The sequence below is a fragment of the Polyergus mexicanus genome, unplaced genomic scaffold, assembly GCF_030449975.1.
Source record: "Polyergus mexicanus isolate NDT 795.1 unplaced genomic scaffold, iyPolMexi1.0 SCAF_14, whole genome shotgun sequence".
NCBI lineage: Eukaryota > Metazoa > Arthropoda > Insecta > Hymenoptera > Formicidae > Polyergus > Polyergus mexicanus.
In genome coordinates, this window is record NW_027223334.1 from 5,596,459 (window position 1) to 5,610,270 (window position 13,812).

The window sequence follows — 13,812 nt, forward strand, 5'->3', positions numbered from 1 at the left end:
GTAAGTCCGGCTTTGATAGCAAAAATGATGAAACAGGTGACTCTTTTGCTGGCAAACACGCGACGCAGATGCGGCCGCGCGCGTCTTCCGGTCGCCGCGCGCCTAAACTAAACATGTTTATTTTTTTTTTTTAATCAGTAATTTTTTAAGATTGCATAAATAAAAGCGTTTTGTCAATATCCAATATAATGTATCCAATAATGGCAGCGGTAGATTTTTAAATAATATTTTACCAAGGACTTCTCCCCCCAAGAAAAAAGCAAAATATAAATCATGGATAATAAAGCAATCAGCTGATTAATTATTATATTTTGCAAGACGTCCCAATTTCTCTCTTTCTCTCTCTCTATATATATATATATGTATATATATATATATATAAGCCTCTTTAATTATTTGATAGAAATTTGTTAACGAATCTGTGGAGCATATTTTGTAACAAATATCGTAGAAAGGAAGTACATAGCCGAGCCTTCGCTTTATTACGGATTACAAAGCGCAACCTGTGCAACCAGACACCTCGCTGAAATGCACTCCTGCGATGGACGATGAAAGAGAGACCGATGATCTCCCTCTGCCTCTCTTCCTCTCTTTGCCAAAAGCAGAAAGAATTGTTTTACGTGAACTCGCTCGCTCTCGTCTCCCCTCATTGAAACGCATCCGGTACCACCCCTCACCACTTCCTGGATGCTGCGTGGGATTTTCGTTTCCCAGAGCGCAACATGCTGCACCGACACCGGATTTTCTCTTACGCGTCGCACGCACATACACACATCCATGATGTCTCTCATTCGGAATTATAATTAAAGACGATAACAATAAATATGGTAAAAATAATTTGCGCCATTTTTAATTCATGTATAAAATGCGAAGCTATTTTACAAACTGTAGACTCTTGCAGGCGCGCGTATAAATAATTCACTAGATGATCCGCTATTTAATTATTCGTCGAGATTTGCGAGATTTGCTTTGTTGGAAAGGATGACAGTTCGAATATTCGAAATACCCGCGCCACGTTATGGCGGCGCGCGAATCGAACCTCTACGCACACACACACACACACGCCAACGCGATTAAGGGAGAGGGAGAGAAAGAGAAGGAATGCCGCGTGGCAAAGGCTCTCTCCAATTGGTCTCTGGGATCGTTTATCTACGCTTCGCTCGCCACGAGTTAGGCGACGCTGTCATTTCCCGTAGGTACCACCGCGTGCCGCGCGCGCGCGCGCGAGACGAGCACGAAACGGAGTAAATTGACAATTATCAATGAAAAAAGATCTCGATTCGTCTCGTCGATGATGTGTCATCGTACTCGATGCTGTGACGTGCGATCGTCGCGTAGAGCGCGCTGTAGCCTTCGCGCGTAAAATTGTACGATGCGTCGCGTAGCCTCGCGCGAAAGATGTTGAAAAATCTTGGCGCGACATTTTATGAATGAAAACTTTTCCATTTCTCATCTAGATTTTTTTCTACACTTGAGACTTTTCCAAAAAAAAATCATAACACAAACACGCACACCGCCCCCATCTCCGCGCGAGTATCAGACTCCTTCGATCGATTTTAAAAATACATTAGGCTTAAATCGACGCACGGCAAATCGAAAACGTGAATTATTAAAGGAGTGTTTATATATGTACGATCCAACTGGCAATTTATTCAATATATAACCAATTCAATATAACTCTCGAATTACGCGATGTATCTATCGCCATGTATAAAACGTCAACGATATAATCCCGTGCGGTACGTAAATAAGTTTACGATGACATGAAAATCCACCGAATATACGCACGCGATAAGATTGCGCGCGTTGTTTTGGAGAGACCGGACTTTATTTATTTCTCATCTCCCGCCGCCTCCCCCCCCCCCTCTCCCGCAGTTAACCCCGGGGGGACGGGCCGCTCTCTTTCCGCGGCTGCCATCCATGGGCACGAGCGCGTGAAGGACAATTAAAGCGACGAATTAAGGCCACGATTAAATTAATTCAACAATATTGTGTCCTCGATCCCGATCCTGCGCGCCGAGTCTCGTTAATCGCGTCACGGAATAACGAGCAACATGCGAGAAAGAAACATATGAGAGAAAATACAATATGTGATAAAATAATTTCGTTGCGAAACATTTTTGGAAAAATCGTGAAATTAATCAGATATCTTCGCGATGCGGAGAAAATAAATTCCGCTGGTATAATTTTCACGGAAGGAAAGAATGGCCGCGACAGCTAGATATTTATCCGTGTCTTCCTACCGTGCAATTGTCATTTTCCTTTGAAATCCGAGCCAAACGCGAGAGACGAACTCTTCAAATTTCGCGCATCGGGCCCGGAACTTGGAATATCGGAGCGCGTCTCCATCAGAGAGAGAGAGAGAGAGAGAGAGAGAGAGAGAGACGCCGCGATTGGCATTCGATCGGCCGTGCTCTTCCCCTCCTAGGCGCCTACCCTTGGTAGGGACCGATAACCGTACCGTATCTTTCCGCGACACGCTCCTGGCTCCGAGCTCTTTCGAGCCCGAGCGTAGCCGCAGTCGCGTCGAGGCGACTATACATCGCGAATGGCGGTTATTTCGTTTCTCCGCTCGTCGCGCGATTGGTCACGACCGCCGGCGAGGGCGCGGGGTGGGGGGGAATGGAACGACGGGCAGCCGGCCGAGCGTAGCCGAGCGGTGACGGAAAACGCCGAGCTCGCGGGAGGCTCGGTCGCTCGCGCTCGAATAAGTACGCTTCAGTCGCTAGAGAGCGCTTTTCGTGATTACTACGCGTCCTTGCGCAACTCCGTGGGGGCCGCGGCTCGCGCGCAGTATCGCCGTGTTCGGCATCGAACGTAACTGCGCGTCCAATCGTAAACCTCCCCGCGCCTCCTTCCGGATCCGGGTGGGCCACGCGCCGTGCCTTGACAGTCGCGCGTTTGGCGGGAAACGACGGCCGAGGCGTGTGTATTTACGTGATTATTTACGCGGTGTCAAAGGCGAACTCGGCGATTCCCCCACCCGCGGATCGACGTATCGCTGCGGGCCGTGTGCAATAGAGAGGGTTTTTCTATGAAATTCTCTCGCGCCAAGACGACCGATCGCGTTATCGCGTCTCGGATATACGCATCGATACCGTCGTGTCGTGTTTGAGTACGAGAAGAAAGAGAGAGAGAGAGAGAGAGAGAGAGAAGGAACAAAGAGCGAGGAAGATCCGCCCGCGACGCAAGACGATCGCCAACGGTGGACCACGAAATTCGCGCGGGACGCTTCGTAACGCGCTCTCTCTCGCCGTCGCTCGGATACTCACGCGCAAGTGCGGTCGCGCAACGTTGCCGGATCGTCCTTCTCCCACGGACTACGACTACGCCGAAGGAATCTCGGTGTCGCGGGGAGTGTGTGTCGATAGTGTGACTCTAGAGCACCGTGTATATTTTTCGCGTCGAGACGCGAGGAGCGTCTTTACAGTGACATTGACGGACGGTAATCGTCTCTCGGTGCAGCGAGAATCGGTCGCGCGAGGGGGAGTTTGTTTTCGCCACCGCTATCTCTGTCTGGCACGTAGTAACCGTGCCCGTCGTGTTGCCAAGCGCGGCTGCTGTTTGCCGTCGCGCGCATAGCCCCGTGAATACAGGCACCTTCCCACGCAAATCGATCCCGGATATCGTCATCGTTGTCATCGTCGTCATCGCGAATCCTGCCGACTGAGCGTCGACGTGCGTCGCGCGACCACCGCAACGTCAATCGTCGCGAAATCGGTGCGCGAGGCGGGAGACTCGGTCAACGCTTCGGCAGCAACGCGGCCATTATTCGAAATTCGGTGGGTCGCGCCACGGAACGCGGCGTTGCCATATATCCCGTCCACAGTGCGTAGCCGCGATTCCAACGTCCCGCGACGGCGGCGGCGGCAACGATTCCTCGAAGGAATCATCGTCATCCCCAATGCGTCACGGCCATTGGTACAAGAGATAGCTCGTTGAAAAACACGAAGACAGACAGAGAGAGAGAGAGAGAGAGAGATACGCAAAGGGAAAAAAAATAGTAAGACAGTAGTGTGTACGTGCGTGTGCGCTCGAGCGCACATCTTCTTGCCTCTGAAATTTCTCCACGCCCGGATTTTGGTGTTATTTGTTTTGGCGTGCGTACGTTTGGCGCGCAGCGAGAAAGAGAGAGAGAGAGACGGCGCGCGGTGGCGATAGAGCGCGACGAAATATGAGCGCACGAGTGCTGAACCCGGTGATGATGACGGAAATAAGCAGGAATCTAGGCGGCGGCGGTGGCGGTGGTAGTGGTGGTGGTAGCGGTGGACGAGCGGCACCGAGCAGGGCCGCGCTTGCCCGCGTTCGACGCGATCTCTTCGGGCCGGTGGACCACGCGGCGGCCCGCGCTCTCGCCGAGCGCGAGTTGCGCGCCCAATCGCTCCTCGACGCCGATCGATGGGGCTTCGAATTCAAGCTGGGAATACCGCGGGAGAACTCGCGCTACGAATGGGAACAGGTGACGGAGAACGACGTCGTGCCCGAGCCCTACGCCCTTCGCGGGATGCCCTATCTGAGAAAACACTCGCCCGGCACGCCGCGCAAATTGCGCCTCGACGACGCGTCGTCCCCGACAACCTTCGTCGCGACGTCGCCGACGACACTCCTGACGACGATGATAAGTACGATGACTACGACGACTACGACGACGACGACGACGACGAGGATCGTCGAGCAGACGGAGACGCCGATGTGCGCCACGCCGACGGCCGAAAGAACGCCGCCGCAGGAGCCCAGGGTGCCCGAGATCGGCGAGGCTACGATGCCCAATCAGCTGTTTGACGCCAACGTCAAGAGGAAGAGGTGCGCGGTAGAGCCGACCACCCCCGTTCTACCCTCTGTCGCGAGAAAGCAATCCACGATCACCGGTAAGTTTCGACATTATTTATACCGCGAGTTAAATAATAAGTTGTTCGACACGCGACGAGTCGCGGTTACATTCTTTCCAATATTTTCGGCAATCACGTGTTTTTTTTTTTTCCGACTTGTAACAATCAACTTCTCACCGTTACAATTCAATTCGGCGCTTCGATCTCGATGTCGCGAGACATTCTCGCAGAAGATATTGTAATATCGCGATATCGCGCGAAGTTACTGATAAATATTATTTGCTGTCTTACTCGCGAGGCGATATCGTCTTCGGGCCGATGGATTTCTGTCGATTATATAAATGCAACCGGGCGATGTTTGTTTTCGGAATTGTTCGATCGCGCGCACGCGCACGAAATTAACGCGGACTGCCGTTATCGTCGACAACGACGATTCACCTGATTCGTCGCTCTCTCTCTCTCTGCTGATTATCCCGCCGACGAAATCCGCGCGTGTCGCGTGTTCACGTCGAGCGTTCCGCTCCATTGCGCCCCGTATATCTTAGTTTTTAACGATTCTAATCTACTCGTAACTCGTCAGCGAGATAAAGTTTCTTTACACGTGAGTCGTATTCGACGGCAAGTATAATTTACATTGTTTTCGCGTCGGACCTCGCTCGCTCGCGCGCGCGCACGCGCGTCAGCCAAGTATCGCTGTCATCTGTATCTATTCACTTCAATTGATCATCTATCTTATCGGAATCTGTCTTACGTTGAATCGCGAAATAAAGAGAGAGAGAGAGAGAGAGAATTCATTGCCCCGAGTCAATAAATTATCTACTTTACGATAATAATTATTTGAATTTAACGGGAACAATATGAGCACGATCATTAAGTGTCATCTTATCATTATGCGAATTTCTTTCCGGGAAATAGATCCCGGAAACTACGATTTATACGCTTTCGATACGAACATCACGATCGTAACTTGTTCCTCGTGAATTCCGCGAATTGCGAGAAAGATTTCGCATCGAAAGAGATTACAGATCTCTTTCGCGGAGGATTCATCGCGATTAAATGGCTAATTTTGTATATTTATATAGGAAGCGAACAGCCCTAGGTCAATCCAATTCGTCTGTGTAAGATATCGCCGCAATTCGTGTATAATTACGTCACCTCATAATAACAGCAAATTACGCTTCGTATCGCCCATGTATTTCAAATTCTTATCAATGCTATTTTCTGCTGACTCTATACGGCTATGACATTCACAATATATAGAACCAATATAATGTATATATAGGGTGTCCCATTTTAAAGGACCCACTCAAATATCTCAGAAACACTGCGTTAAATCGAAAAATGTTTTTCAAACAAAAGTTGGGCGGCTTCGAGGGGGCCGTAAGATGGTGACAATGATTTGACCTTGGAAAATCATTTGAAAGTCATGTGAAGATCAACTTTAAAATCATAAATGGAAACCCCCATTTTTTATTTAGTATTCTTGTAGCTGACATCGAGAGCTTTCCACAAAACACTATAATAAAGTATTTTCTTTTTTTTTTTTTTTTTCATTAAGTACTTTTTGAGTTATTTTATATTTTAATCTGACATCTTTTGATATAAAAAATTAAATATTCAGTTTTCTATAATCTTACCGTAATACTTTTATGTACAGAATAATGAGACAAATCAATTAGTGCCCCCCTCCCTCCCCCCCCCAAAAAAAAAATACATTGTAAATAATTTTCTTAAAAACAATTATTTTCTTTATACTAATTGATTTGTCTCTTTATTCCGTACATAAAAGTATTACGTTAAGATTATCAAAAACTGAATATTTTATTTTTTACATCAAAATATGTCAGATTAAGATATAAAATAATTCAAAAAGTATTTGATGAAAAAAAAAAATACTTTATTATAGTGTTTTGGAAAGCTCTCGATGTCAGCTACAAGAATACTCAATAAAAAATGGGGGTTTCCGTTTAAGATTTTAAAGTTGACCTTCACATGACCTTCAAATGATTTTCCAAGGTCAAACCAATGACACCATCTTATGTTCCCCTCAAAACCATACAATTTTTGTTGAAAACGTTTTTCTCTAAAATACTTAGTTTTTGAGAGAAAAGGAGTGTACGGGTGGTCTAGGACACCCTGTATATTTAAAATAAAAAATAAAGTTAACGTACAATAATTGATTTAGAGAATCTTTTCAATAATTATTTCATAATACATTCTTGTATTCATCATACATTCATCTTATATTCGACATAGCATAATCAGCTCTTTAACTGGAAAAAAAAAAGAAAAAGAAAAAGAAATTAAAGTCAATTCAAGCAGAAACTTTTTTCTGCTATTCTAATATTCTAATATTTATTTCTTGTAGTATGTATCATTTTTTAATATTCTCTGTACAAGTATACAATTATTATTTTTTTTTTTTCTTTTTTCTTCTTTCTCGATGACGTATCGATAAGAGTTTCTACCGATGAAATCTGCAAAGGTGAATTATCAAAACTGCATTATCGCGTACTATGATTGAAAGGAGAGACGCGTTGGCAATAAATATATACATTCTTTTTTCCTCCACAGATAAGCAAAATCGCTTGTCTGCGCTGTAAACGATGACACAATCAAAATAATATTGCATTACGTGTTTACGACAACAGTGGCGCAAGCCGAATTTTGAGATAACGAACACAAACTTATATGCGTCGTGATTCAACAAAGGATTCGTATATGTATATGTGGATGGGTGCGTATATAAATTCGTGCAACGTGTCTAGGATGTTTCAGCCCTTTTAATTTTAACTTTAAATAAATTAACCAAATTTTTTGGCTTATATGCTTCTCCTTCAAAACAAACGCCTTATATTATTAATTTTTCAAGGCAATCCTGACGATGACGCTCGCAATAATATTTGCAAAGAAGTCTGAGACGGAAAGAAGAGTATCGCTAATCATAATTGCATATACGATTCACTTGTACACGTGTTATCGCTGTTGGCACTACTTTATATAATTACGTGTATCGTGAACGATTTGCAATGCTAAATTCGTGCTTAATCGTCATTCTTTGTCTGGAAGTTTGTTTGATAATGATTAATCGATTATGCGAAGATGAGAAGAGATTGAGTCAACACATATAATTGAGTCGCATAATGTAATTGAGAGATAAGCGATGTCGGCAATTTTATAAAAGAGAAAAAAAGAGAGAGAGAGAGAGAAAGTACGAGAACGTACATATATGCAACTGCGAAATCTGAATTATTTATAATACGTGAAATTGCAATATTTCTTCAAAATTCTGCAACGTTAAAATTATATTCTTATATATATATAAATATCCCATTACTTAAACTTTTTTCTATTAACTTGATAAAAATTAACAAGCGTTTATGCGGTTTCGAATATTTCTACAAAGTTTCGATTGCACTTTCTGTGCGCGCTCGTGTTGCAATACAGCCGTCCTATAGATGATATAAATCTCACAAAGTTTAATTCTTTTCTTTTCTCTCTCTCTCTCCTATTTATTATTTCGGCCATGCATACCACCCACGCGACGCGACTATTTTTGAATGTGACTGGTCATGTGTCGCGCACGCGTATAACCACACGCGTGTAAACACGTTTCGTGACACAACATGCAACGTTTTTGTTTATATTTTTACTGCAACGCGAAAAGAGCGATATTGCACAGTTGCGAGTCGACGGGGGGGGGGGGGGAGGGGGTAAATCAATTTACATCGAACTTTTATTTCATCTCATTCGTTCTTTTTCCCCAATTCTTATCAAAATCTGGCATACAATAATATTTAATAATAAATTGTTTTCTATCTGTCTGAGAGGAAGTTACACTTCCGGAACATCCTGTACACACGTGTAGAATGGATGAGAAACCGATGGGGTTTCCTATATTCACGCTGCTCAATTTCTTCCTTCGCGGGGGTAGTAACGAGTCCGTAACGTATTTTGCTTTAGTTATGGGGGCGCCGAACGATATTTCTAACGTACTTTATTAATGAGCCGCGCGGTCAGCTGTTGAAATCCATATGGGGTTGCCGGCCCTCGATGCACCCCCGTGCTTTTCCTCTCTCACCACTCCCCACCCGCCTCCCTTTTCAGGCCCTTTGTATTCCGCGTGACGCGTGTACGTCGAGTGTTTGCACGCGTGGAGGGGGGGGGGGGGCATCAGCTGTGCACGCAATCGCGTGCCCCCCTGACTACTACAAACCCCAGGGGCGACAGACGGATCGTTGCAAGAGGGTCGGCATTTAAAATCAGGATCTAGGACCCGCATATATAGTCTCGTAGGTATTTAAATTGGAGGGTGAGAAGAGCATCGGGGAGATAATTATTAAATCTTGTATTCGTCAAAAATTTCATTTTATTCCGTAGTTCTCGAATTTTAAAAATTTCGCGATGTATTCTAAATTACTCTATAAAAAAAGATGTAGTTTTCTGGATTTTGATTTTGAGAAAGTTGCGTTTATTTATAATAATATGAGTATCATATAATAAATAAACATGTGTCTGATGAAATAGACGCGCGTAATAGATAAAAAGGTCATAATATAATAATCGAATAATTTCGTAATAAGAAAAAAATATTGCAAGAGTGAATGCTGCTAGGCATCGTGTGACTTTCGTCATTTTTGTCACGTGTCTCGGCAGACGATCCTACAAATGCATAAAGGTTTGAATAGAATATTAAACAGATGCCACCTAATTTCACCGTGGAAAAGTTTGCCAAATGCTATTCCAAAGGGGTCTCTGAGAGGGGGTGCCTTTTGTACGTTTTGGGGGTACGTCGTACCAACGTTATCGATTTACGAGTCACGATCTGCGAACTTTTACTTCGACGTAATCAAATTTTTATTTTATTCAAATTCAATCGCAAGCATAATTCATGTAAATTTCTATATGCAAAACATTATATTATAAATTTTAGAATTTTATATACCGTTAAAATTTAATTCATATCTTTCTATCTCGCACATTTATTACGCGATTTTACAGAAAAATAATTAAATATTTGTTTCGTGGCAACGAAAAATATTTCGTCTGAAAATTACAATAGAACAGCTACTAAAAACAATATAAAATCCTGATCTCACTCTCTTATCTTCCACTGATATAATTAGCAGTGTGTCGATATTATACTCCCAAGGTTATCAGAGGAAAGATTTCGCATGCACATACGGTCGTTAGCAAGGCGGATTGTGCATAAGGTCAAGTCTGGCATTGCATGCGATTACATATAAGAAATCAAAGTCGAAGATAAGCCGTGAATTGCTTGCGTTATTCACCAGATGTCTTTTATATTATCTCATTCTCAGACGCAATACAAATAAAAGTAAATATAAAAAATGCATATATAATAATAAATATTGTTTATTAGCCTATCGTGATAAGATTATTCTAATTAAAAAATTATTTAAAAATATATATATATATATATATAAATTTTCTTTTTATATGTTTATGGAATTGAAATATTCTCTCAGAGAAAGAATGTTACTAAAACGACAATAAATTTCTATATTTTTATATTCGATTACTCTTTCGTCATACTTGTAGCATCGGCCTATATAAATATGTTTTTCCATTGTCTGTTCCAGACTTCATGAAGAGTCGTAAGCGCGGCTTGAACGGCACCACAAAGAGTATGATAGAACCGCCGGAGAAGATCGCCCGTAACGCGGGTCAGATACGCAGCTAAAATCTTTCAGCTTTCTTGCTCAAACCTTGCCGCCTTCTTCCATTTCGTACGTGCACGGCGTGAAACAATACCAGAAGCGGGAAACAGCATCGCCGAGAGGAATAACGGAGAAAGGGGAACCCCGGCAGGAGGCGCGAGGTTTGCGTTGGCTGTGCCATTCGTATAGTTTTATCTACCATGAGTGCAGGCGAAGCAGATCGAGAGATAGATGAATTGAAAAGAGGAAAAAAAAAATGAATAAAAAAAATCAAGAAACAGAAAATAACATCATTTTTCATCATGTACATCTTTGTCTGTAATTCACTGCTTTGTAATAATCGCGGTTTACGAAAACAATAGTAACAGCGAGGAAAGGCGCGAGACGAGGAAAACAGAAAGATTAGATTAAATAGAAGGAAAGCTGAAAAGAGAGGACGCGCTTGTGGATGGAAGAAGAGAGAGAGAGAGAATATTACTATAGCTCTCGTCGCTATTTTTTTATGAAACATGTCATATCTTCTTTTGTATTAGGATAAGAATAAGTAATATTAAGGAGAATATAAAAATTAGATTGTAGATAAAGTAATGATTTGTGTCCCAATTAATTAATGTAATATATTCTACGTTTGTTTTTCTGAGACATTCATAGAAGAATCTTTAAACGATGTCGTTACACACACACACACACACACACACACACACACAAAACACTATAAGGAAAAGAGAAGAACTGCGAAATACACGCAGGTTTAGATTATTCGTAAGGATTAGTTTATTAGCTTCTAAGATACAGAGCAGAGTATATCGCGCGTATTCATTGGATTGAAAGAATCGGAGCTGATGTCTGAGCTGCTGGACTTTTGGGACTGCTGTTTCAATTTCCCCAAGTATTCGGCGACGGATTTACCTTTGCCAAATAACTCTGGGGAGATTTTAGAATCTTTTTAGGAAATAAATCTTCGCAATAGATATTGCGCCAATTTCGATGCCGCATTCTCGAAACGCGCGCAATATCGAAGCGACTTGAAAGTTCCAAATTAATTTTCATAAATAATATGTTTTGAATATTCTCGACTTGGACATGGTTTTGCGAAAATATGAAGGGGAAGCTCAAAAGGGCGGTTGCGAATCCGTATCAGAATGCGACCAGCATTAAGAAAGAAGATAAACATGATTTAGCTATTAGTTCGTTACCCAAGTTTAAGCATTGATCTCCTGTACGATTTTAAGAAAGTACAGCCGATGCCAAATCACCCTACGATTTTTTTCTTCTCTACCTACTGAAAAAAAAAAAAAAAAGATCCATCATCTCCTTTCTCCCTTTTCCTTCTTTATCAAATAATGCGAGAGGCATAATCAGGTTATAAAGTCGCAGCTTTTAAAAGGGAAACACATTCTTTAGTTACATCTTTTATTACCAATTTTTTTACGTTACGAATTAAAATATCGACATAACAAAATATTTAATATCTTTGCACGATTCGATGAAATTGAATCGCTTGACCTTTTTTGCTGCGATATACTCTTGAAAATTTATTTAGACAACAACTTTTCAGTCTTATTATTATTTTTTACATTTCAATTAGTTTAGACAAATGTAATAATTTACATAAAAATTTATGATTTCGAACGCCTATCCGTGTTTGGTTAAATATAAAGCCAATAGGAAGATTTTTAGATATTTAACTTTCTCTAATCTTAAAAAAGGTACTCTCCAAGATTCTCATATAATATCTCTGACAAGAATGACAGAATTAAATTAATCGTAATAGCATTAATTTTTTGTTGGCCATGTCATAATATAACGATATAAAATGTATTTCTTCTTTTATATATATATATATACTATAAAATTTTATATATATTTTTTATTATATGATAATATATTATATATATATATATATATATATATATATATATATAATAAAAAATATTTGGTAGAATATATATAATATGATAATATATATAAATTAATAAAAAGAAGGAAAGTCAAATTTTAGGTGTCCAACGAGAGGTTAATAAATTACAGATTTTTATTTTTGTTATCAATAATTACGAAGAAAAATTTCTTCTTTTACATCGAGATTGAGCGAATTAAGTGGCTCATAATTAAAAAATTTCAGTACGTATTTGTAGAATGAACGTTTACTTCTCGTTTGTTCTTAACGAATTTATAAAAATATAATATTAGGCGCTATGTGTGTATTCTTAAATGATTTTTATAATGGTAGCTGTTTATTATATACGACATTTTGTTTATCAATACCCGGTTAAAGCGGTCCTCGTAAAGTACACTACCGTATCTTGCTCCTCCTGATATTTTCCCACTCGCCATTTCCTTTTTGAGATTATAGCCCAAAAATACGACTGGTGGTTACAAGCTATACATTTTTTTCAAGTCCACATTATAACATCAAATATATAGAAGAAAGAGTTGAAAAATATAAATCTCTCTCCTTTCTCTCCCCTCTCTCTTTCTCTCTCTCTCTCTCCCCCCCCCCTCTCTCTTCATAAATCAAATTTAAAGATACGCATTGATTTATTTCCCTCCGTACGGAACGAAAAACTCAGACTTTCACAAAATTCATATAGTAGTCAAAAAAGTTGAATAATAATTATCATTGATATACGTTCGTGGCAGATATGGCACTTTGCGATCTCGACATAAATACAACAACCGTCGAAAGAAAGCGAATTAATGTGGCAATGGGATATGTGTAACGTATTTGATATTTTTCATTTCGCGAAAAGGTGACGATAAGAAATAATCAATCTGGTCTTAATCTTAATTTTAAGCAAACACAATACCATTTTCGGTGATATTAAAATAAAAAATCTTTTGTATACAAAAGACGCCATCGCCGGATTAGAAACAGAAAAGACCTAGCAATTTTGGAATCTCGTAAGATCTGAGAAAGTCGCGACGCTTGGTGCCTGCTGTGTGAAAGAGAACTTAGAAAAAAAATAATAAAGAGAGAAAAAATCTTGTGTCTATGTAACCCTGTGATGTATTAGTATGATCTCAGTAAACATAACTTAGCGTGTACTTCTTATCTATGATAATTAAATGATATATATGTACCTATATGCGATAGAGCAAGGACTCGTGACCAAGAGTCGATGATTTGTGGTACTTTGTGAGTGAGTGTGTGCGTTTGTATGTGCGCGTGTATTGTATGTTGCGTATTGCAAAGAATGAAAGGATGAAATGAAGAAGAGAAGAATGAAAAAGAATGATATGAGAAGAGAGAGAGAGAGAGAGAGAGAGAGAGAGTAGAAAAAGAGAAAGAATACCCGGTG

At 41.0% G+C, this 13,812-nt stretch overlaps 1 protein-coding gene and 1 long non-coding RNA gene across 3 annotated transcripts in view; one reads left to right on the forward strand and one right to left on the reverse strand.

The window, feature by feature from the left end:
- Window positions 1-13,812, reverse strand: part of LOC138939619 (uncharacterized) — a 104,132-nt gene that overhangs the window by 72,002 nt on the left and 18,318 nt on the right. The gene's annotated exons all lie outside the window — the stretch shown is intronic.
- Window positions 2,727-11,218, forward strand: Dap (cyclin-dependent kinase inhibitor dacapo). The gene is made up of 2 exons (XM_070306804.1): window positions 2,727-4,868; window positions 10,433-11,218. The coding sequence occupies exons 1-2, from the start codon at window positions 4,175-4,177 to the stop codon at window positions 10,531-10,533; spliced, it is 795 nt and encodes a 264-aa protein (XP_070162905.1). The 5' UTR covers window positions 2,727-4,174; the 3' UTR covers window positions 10,534-11,218.

Bases quoted from the DNA above. Each gene is read 5' to 3' on its own strand.
- Dap (XM_070306804.1), top strand. From the start codon at position 4,175: ATGAGCGCACGAGTGCTGAACCCGGTGATGATGACGGAAATAAGCAGG. The intron at 4,869-10,432 runs GTAAGTTTCGAC...TGTCTGTTCCAG, and splicing joins AAAGCAATCCACGATCACCG to ACTTCATGAAGAGTCGTAAG.